At 32.9% G+C, this 8,084-nt stretch overlaps 2 protein-coding genes across 2 annotated transcripts; both read left to right on the top strand.

The window, feature by feature from the left end:
• Positions 1 to 222: 222 nt before the first annotated feature.
• LOC144841832 (peroxisomal sarcosine oxidase-like) lies at positions 223 to 4,365 on the top strand. The gene is made up of 8 exons (XM_078698087.1): positions 223 to 392; positions 773 to 921; positions 1,486 to 1,699; positions 2,036 to 2,218; positions 2,584 to 2,718; positions 3,197 to 3,355; positions 3,815 to 3,890; positions 4,191 to 4,365. Exons 1-8 carry the CDS (start codon positions 264 to 266, stop codon positions 4,316 to 4,318), a joined length of 1,173 nt encoding a protein of 390 aa, XP_078554213.1. The 5' UTR covers positions 223 to 263; the 3' UTR covers positions 4,319 to 4,365.
• Positions 4,366 to 5,359: 994 nt separating this feature from the next.
• Positions 5,360 to 8,016, top strand: LOC144842846 (transmembrane protein 254-like). Its single transcript, XM_078699398.1, has 6 exons — positions 5,360 to 5,425; positions 6,111 to 6,195; positions 6,301 to 6,404; positions 6,535 to 6,594; positions 7,186 to 7,532; positions 7,606 to 8,016. The coding sequence occupies exons 2-5, from the start codon at positions 6,115 to 6,117 to the stop codon at positions 7,301 to 7,303; spliced, it is 363 nt and encodes a 120-aa protein (XP_078555524.1). The 5' UTR covers positions 5,360 to 5,425; positions 6,111 to 6,114; the 3' UTR covers positions 7,304 to 7,532; positions 7,606 to 8,016.
• The last annotated feature ends 68 nt before the right edge of the window (positions 8,017 to 8,084 follow it).

The raw sequence follows: 8,084 nt of genomic DNA on the forward strand, positions 1-8,084 counted from the left end.
TCCATAATTTATCAATGTATACAAAAAAGATAGTAACTTATGACTATAATCGAATGACTGCCTACAAACAAGAATAAGTGAAATGGAAATTAATTTATTTAGTAATATAAAAATATTATAAATAAGAAAGTAGGCCATATCTGTACGTACAATATTCTCAACTTGTGATTGGTCAAAACTATTAAAGAGGGCGACAAACCACACCAAGACTGGGACGATAAAGTGGTGTAATTTTGCAAAAAAAAAAAAAAAACATCTTTAGAATGGCTAGGCCTAGTATCTTTGGAGGTGATGGCGTATTTGATTATATTGTAGTAGGGGCTGGTATAGAAGGATCTTCAACTGCATACCGACTTGCAAAAGACAACAAATCCGTGCTCCTTCTTGAACAGGTAGGCCTAGGCCCGGGCTTATTTAGGCCTTGCTTGCTTTCTACTTTAATTAGTACTACGTAGTCTATAGTCTAACTAACTGGTTAAAACCTGATCTGAGAATGTCATCCATTCAATAATTATCAACTGATTACTTGGAAGGTATGGCGCGCCACCAGTGTTATAACTTACTTTGGGAATTTTATGCTGGGTTACAATTTGACTGAAATTTGTGCTTAAAAAACATAAAATGTATGATAATACCACTAAACTTTCGAGTTACAAATTTAACTAAAAGTCATATTATTGAAATTTGGTTTTCCATGTATCTGGTGGCCAAAATTAATGTTAATAAATTTGGTGGTGTTTCAGATTTAATTTTGTTGTTGTTGATTTTGTAGTTCCCTCTACCTCATTCACGGGGAAGTTCGCATGGAAAATCACGGATTACGAGATACACGTACGTCCAAGATTATTACATGGCTATGATGCCAGAGAACTATAGATGCTGGAAGGTCCTGCAGGATGAAGTGGGCAAAGAGCTCTTTATGTGAGAGAACACAATGACTCCATTTCACAAATAAGGCACACGTGCAGTGGCGAAACGCTGTGGCCCCTGGTTTAGGGATCCTAAGTGGTCTTCCAACACTGGAGGACTTTAGCATTTTTCAACATATTTTAATGTATGGTGTTTCCTATAGGCGCTGCTCAGAGGCCCCCGTAAGCCCCTGGGCCTCTGTGCTTAGCCAGTGAGGGCTCATAGCCATTGCGTCACTGCACATGCCACTGCAGTATCAAGAACAATCAATGATTGTTAATTAAAAAATGTTTATAGAGGGCGACCCTTCCAGTTCCCTCGCAGGGCAGCTGATATCCAGGTGCCCTCTGTTAACTTATTCAATTAAAAGTACAAATTATCAAAATACAAACAAATAAACATATTGAAGTCTTTTGTTTTACTCTATATAATAGTTATCGATGTAAAATTTTCTGTTAACATTAATTCAGTTAAATAGTAGAGCTTGTCCTTGGACCAACATGACATTAATAAATAATAGTGCTTTGATACTTAAATAATTATAATTTTTAATTGTAAATATTTGTTTTATTTCAGAAAAACTGGACTATTATGCATAGAAAAGAACTTTGGCGAAGAATTTCAGATATCTCGGGGACTGTTAGTAAAAAACAAATTGGAATTTGAAGATATTACTGCGAGTGTAGCCTGTAGCAGGTGGCCAGGATTGAAGTTTAACTCAAGTTATGGAATGTTTATTGACAAACAAGCCGGCATCCTGAGAGCTGACCGATGTCTTGAAGCCTTTCATGTAACTAACATCAATCAAACATAGACCTATCTTTTTTTTTCTTAATATAATGCAACTTTTTAATAACATATTTAAAAATTGTACAGGTAATGTTTTTTATATATATTTCTCAAATATATTTTTTAAGTGTGTATGAATGTTATGAGCTACCAAAAACAAATTATTTCTTGTATGTATAAGGGAGATATCTCGCTGTATGTGATGTTTTGTTAATGTATAAGGGAGATATCTCGCTGTATGTCATGTTTTTTTAATGTGAGACCAATAAAGTTTCTGTATTCTATTGTGTATTAGCCCCAATGTATTTTTTAAATTAAAAATTCTTTCTCTTTAAAGCAAATTTTCAGAAAAAATGGAGGAGTACTAAAAGATTCTGAAAAAGTATTGAGAATTATTCCTGGTACGATGGTAACCGTGGAAACAAATAAATCAAGTTATAAAGCCAAGAGCATAGTGTTAGCTCCAGGAGCTTGGTCAAGTGAGGTACTTAAGCCGCTTGGCTTGAATCTACCACTCAAGGTACTTAACTTACGTATTCTAAACCTCTGTCTACACTATCAAACTTTATGTGACAAAAAAATGTGATGTGCCCATATATATTGACATGATGATGTCATATCACTACCATATTTGGGGATATCACTACCATATTTCACACTTTTTTTGTGAAACTAGTTTGATAGTGTAGACAGAGCTGAAGATACTGTATATGATATTAAAGAAACATATACCGTTAAAATTACTCAAATTTATGTAGTGTATCACATTTATTTAGTACATATACTTGGTACACACTTAGTACATTACGTTGGTAAACATATTACGTACTACATTTTTGATCACCTTTAAAATCAGTTAATTTTAATGAGTGTTTTTCCTTAAAGGTCTGGCGTATCAATGTGTGTTATTGGAAAATCAAGAATCCAACAGATTTCCAAGATATGTCAGTGTTTATTGATTATTCTGGAACCCATCATATCTATGGTTTACCATGTCTGGAATACCCTGGCCATATGAAGGTACAGTATATTGGAAGAAACAGCCTACAGCACCCCTTTGGTTAAACTTAGACTCAACAGTTGTATAATATGTTTCTTTCTTATATATATACAACTTTTGCTATTGCATACATCGTGGTTTTAAACTTTTGAAAACCACCCTGGAGCGAGGATGTTACCTAGAAAAACTAAAACTGTTTTCAGTTTAAAAAAGCAAAAGGAACATGTTGACTGATGATGAATAGGGAGCTTTTGATTTGAAACGACCTACGACCTTGGAGCCAGCTAGGTCAGGTCAATCGATGTGTCATCAGTCGTCATCTAGACCTACTGTAGAAATCATAAAAACTGTCGATATGCAAGGAAGCACATGTCTTAATTTCCTCCCGATTATCGCATATCGAAAGCTAACTAGTAGCTTTAGCTGTAGGTACATTTTTAGAAACAGCACAATGTACTGTAATTCAACTTTATTTTTTTAAACTTTCTGTTGTCCTAGATCTGTTACCACGTAGGTAACAACCACATTGACCCTGAACTACGAGATGCTGAAGCTGGTGGCAGACAAAATGATATTGAAATATTAAAGAAGTTTGTGCAAGAGCACTTCCCAGGTTTAGAGCCGCAACCCAGTATTATTGAAACCTGCATCTATACAGTAAGTCTTCCTATCCATAGAATGTTATTGTTTATTGACAACTGGGGATAACAGTGTCCAACATGGCACACAAATAGTAGGCGATACAAGCATGACAATAGCAATAACAAACTTAGATTTATTTTCACTAACTAAAAGAACTTTAAAAACAAATGTTGACAGCTGGACATTTTACACATGCTGGAACTGGTGTTTGTAAGCATAAGTTAACCAACTTTCTCTGTGGTTTAACCAACAACAAATTTTCATTCTTCCAACTTGCTGTCTTTCCCTCAATTTTGTTGTCTAAATGCAAATTATATCTACCAAACACAAAAGACAAATTTATTTTGTCATTATGGATATGGTTCTAATCAAATACTTCCTCTTTTTAATTTTCTAATAAACCCAATCTTCCCACAACCCTTTCCACTGTGATCCATTCTTCCTTGACAGTTTTCTTATGTTTTATATCTTTAGACTACTCCTGATGACGGGCCTGTACTGGATGTTCACCCAGTTTATCCAAACATTGTCATAGGATGTGGATTTTCAGGTTTGTGTGGGCTTCATCAATTTTGAATTAAAAATCACATAAACATACTTTTTCTAAAATTCCTCCGCTTAATTTAGGCTAATTTAGACACAAAACTTTAAAATGCAAAGTTAGTGCAATCCAAGTAGAATCAAGCCCCATAATTTTTGCCAAATTATGTACCTAATAGGCCCACTGGGACTATACTTGGTCATATACATTATGGTAATGTTATACTATAAAAATAAACGATATGAAATGACATTTCAAATGCTTTTGTGGTTCAACTAAAACATGCTCTGTTATACTTAATTCTTACAGGTCATGGGTTTAAGTTGGCACCAGTGGTTGGACAGATTCTGTCGGACTTAGCTACAGGAAAGGCGCCATCGTTTGACATATCACATAACAGAATATCGCGGTTCAATATTCAGAATTCTCGTCTGTGATTGTAAACTCAAAAGTTACTGCTGCATTAAACTCATTTTTGTTTGTATTTTCACGTCTAATGTAATATAGTGTTATGAGGTTTCTGACTTGTAATGAGGACTCTTACTCGCTTGACTACAGTAACACATATATTGTTTATTCAATAATAGTTTAAATTGATGATACAATAATAATGATACAGCTAACTAACTGACTAAGGAACAGAGGATACAGTGATGCTGTTGGTGAGATGTGAGGTGTGTAGGTCTGCTTCTGGAGAAGTGGCTGTGAGGTGTGTCTGGGCTCTTCTGAAACTTGGGGGTATATTGGCTTCGGTTCATTAGCATATGTCATTACGTCATCTCGGAAGCTAATGATTGGTCATAAGTTGATCCAGGGGTGTTTAGGTAGAAGTGATTAATGGTATAATAAGGTATTTTAATGATGGATAACAATGTCAAATCTGTACTTAAATAGTGTCAATCTCTCCTGGTTTAACGATGGGAAAGGTCACAAAGTTAAGCAAAGTGTTTTCTTTAGAGATTCAATTATAAACTAAATAGACTTTTAAAACATCTGGACAAACTCTCCTCTGGACTTTCTGGGCCAAGTTCGTGAACTCAATTGAATTCTAATACAAAGGCTGATTTCTTAATTATAAATGTATATCATTATATTACACTAAAGACATTAATTGTTTATTATAAATTATTAACCAATCAGGTCATTTAATTCATAAGTTTCTTGCTATATGTGGTCTTTGTAAAATAACAGATCATGATACAAAATAAATATATTATTATTATACATTAATTGATAGAGTAGAATTTTAATGGATAAAGGCACTAAATAAATACCGGTAATACTATGGTACTATATTTAAGGGATTTAACTTTTATTTATTAATAAAGAAGATAAACATTTATATAATTTGTTGATTTTGTATTTGGAATCACATTCGATCGGGGAGGTTTTATTTCTTCAGTGAAAATGTCCATTTTCATACAATGTCAAGTTTCTTTTTTTCGACTACATGATGCTGCTGCCCTCTATTCTTAACACGTGACTTAACTTTATTTAATCAACCATATTTCGCTACGCAAACAACAAAAGAAGTTGTTATTATAGTAAGTTTAAATATAAAGTTATCGACCCTAGTTTGTCTATGAAACATATAAATATATAATAATAATAAATTACACTGTAATAAAATTACCAGGCTAAATGATTTAACCTGTTGCGGCTAGGCTTATTGGTGGTGATGTGCTAGGCCACACATGAATAGTCACAACTACCGGTTAATAGATTATCCATCGGGGGCAGAGATGATAACAGAGACGATTGGGTCTAGGCCTAAGCTAGGCTACCTTTGCTCATCATCAACTCTCTGCCAGTGGTTAGATAAACGGAGAGATACCAGGACCACTTACTAGTTGGTTTCATCCTGCACGAACGAAGGCACTTACAATGCAATAATAATTATCAATTCCCTGTCCTTAAAAATCCCTTCCTTTCTTTTCATTCAACAAAAGTAAAAATGGATAGGCCTAGGCTAGTATTTAATTTTTATAAATAATGTCAATGGTTGGCCATTTATGCAGGTAGAACGCAACAAAAGCGAAAGTATCTGGTGTCGGTCATAGATCCCATTTCAATAATCTAGTCTAACAATAAGCCATCAACTACAATATTTCTGTTTTCATTATTGTCACAAGCTAACTACTGTCTAGTTAGTGTTGTATCTCATACATTCAGTGCAGTCAAATTCTATTAGTATTATCACTTTTTAACATTTTTAAAAATTTTCTTCAGTATCATGGCCGTTGATAATCAGTACTTTCGATTGCCCAGTATCTTCTGGATGGTATCCGTCTCCAGTGGTATTGCACTATTAACAGTAAGTCTATATTGTCATTTACTTTTCCTTCTTTAAATTCTATAAATATTCTTGATTTTTATAAATTAAAACATTTTTTTACTACCTGTTGATTTTTTCCTACAGCTAGCAACTTTTACTCCAGCAGTGGTTCCACATGAGTACCTCGGGCCGATTGGATGGTTAACTAGATATTTAGTCAATGAATGGCCTGCTATACTTAATATATTGTAAGTACAAACTTAAAATACAGTTTTATCATACTGTAGGCCTAATATATTAACAATAGTATAATACAATAATTATGTGCATGATTTCATTAATATTGGAGTAAATTTTTTTAATCTGTTGATATTTCAGAATGGTATTCACAATAGGATCACACACTGTAGAAGCTTGTTGTGCTGTAAACACTGCCAAGTAAGTCGTTCATTTATCGTTTATAATAGATTTATCCATCCTTAGTATAAAAGGTTCATCTGAATCTCTGTATAGTATTTATAAATTTGTTTCTAATTTGTTTCTGTAATTGGTGAGTTTGTTGTTGGATGAAATGAAAAAAAAAACTGTATAATATGAACAATTGGATGAAACAGTAAGATAAGATGTGAAGTTGTGAATGGTGATATAAAAAGTTACAGAATAATCTTTAAAAAGAAGCGATAAGCATGGCTTCCAGTTTAATAATATAGTAGGCCTACTGTACACTGTATTCCATTCCTCTTGTTTTGATTACAATTTCTGTTTGGAATATTCGATTGCTTTAGCGTTGAGTATTGTTTTCCCTTTGAGTATTTTAAAGTATTTTGAATGTTAAATTCAACAAACAAGCTTGCATTACATTTACCAGTACGTCATTCTTATGGTTAATTATTTACCATAAGAAATATAAAAAAAAAACATTTTATTTTGAGCAAAAAGGTTCCCAAATTAATATGCCAATTGAGAATGATATTTAAGCATGGAGTTATTTATTTCCTTCATTTTATTTATTTGGTGCTTTTTTTTCAGGAATAAAGCGATTGAAAATCCAGCAAGACGGAAATGGTTGATATCTGTGCTTGTTTTTGGTTATTTTTCCTACAGGTATCTACTTGCCTACAAGCCAAATAAAAGCAAGTCAAATTAAATATAAAGCTGCCTGTGAGCTATTGATATCATGTAACTTTAGAAGATTTGTTTATCAACATGAGGGTACAGGTATTAGAAATTACAGTAATATATGAGGGCTTACATAATTTTATGAATTTTAATATTTTTAGTTAATTCTCTTCGCAAGAACTAAATTACCAATTGCAGGATACTTATTAGGGTCATTTGCATTTGTCTACACTATCAAACTTTATGTGACAAAAAGTGTGATGTGCCCATATATGGACATGTATTATCACTACCATATTTGGGCACATCACACTTTTTTTGTCAAACTAGTTTAATAGTGCAGACAGAGCTTTAAATTGGTGCTTTTGTGAGATGTAGAATATTGATATTGATGATGAGGTATGATTGTAGTTTTATGTTATAAAGAATATTTTCTATGCAATAAGTTTTAATTCTTGTAATTTTATGTATTTCATGTATGTACGGTGCTCTGATCCTTTTGGAGGGGCACCTTATAAGTAGCATATATTATTATTATGAGATACAAATTGAATAGGATTTTTTTGTCTGCAATAATATTAAGTCCAAGTTTAATGTTTTTAATTTATATAAAAGGTATTAATTGTCACCTTTATAATCAGTATTTTCATACAATGTCGTCTTTTCAACTTTAATGGTAAACTGGATCACATTGGTATAATAATAAATTATTTAATAAAATGAATATTTCAACAAGATCTACTATTTTTGTTAATGTTATTGTGTAAAAGTATGGTCGACCCAGTCCTTTGTCCTGATTCAACACAACT

The sequence above is a fragment of the Antedon bifida genome, chromosome 5, assembly GCF_963402885.1.
Source record: "Antedon bifida chromosome 5, ecAntBifi1.1, whole genome shotgun sequence".
Taxonomy (NCBI): domain Eukaryota; kingdom Metazoa; phylum Echinodermata; class Crinoidea; order Comatulida; family Antedonidae; genus Antedon; species Antedon bifida.

Excerpts from the sequence above, each read along its gene's own strand:
- LOC144842846 (XM_078699398.1), top strand. The coding sequence starts at position 6,115 with ATGGCCGTTGATAATCAGTACTTTCGATTGCCCAGTATCTTCTGGATG. Across the intron at positions 6,196-6,300 it reads GTGGTATTGCACTATTAACA|CTAGCAACTTTTACTCCAGC; the intron begins GTAAGTCTATAT and ends TTTTTCCTACAG. Across the intron at positions 6,595-7,185 it reads TGTGCTGTAAACACTGCCAA|GAATAAAGCGATTGAAAATC; the intron begins GTAAGTCGTTCA and ends CTTTTTTTTCAG.
- LOC144841832 (XM_078698087.1), top strand. The coding sequence starts at position 264 with ATGGCTAGGCCTAGTATCTTTGGAGGTGATGGCGTATTTGATTATATT. Across the intron at positions 1,700-2,035 it reads GATGTCTTGAAGCCTTTCAT|CAAATTTTCAGAAAAAATGG; the intron begins GTAACTAACATC and ends TTCTCTTTAAAG. Across the intron at positions 3,891-4,190 it reads CATAGGATGTGGATTTTCAG|GTCATGGGTTTAAGTTGGCA; the intron begins GTTTGTGTGGGC and ends TAATTCTTACAG.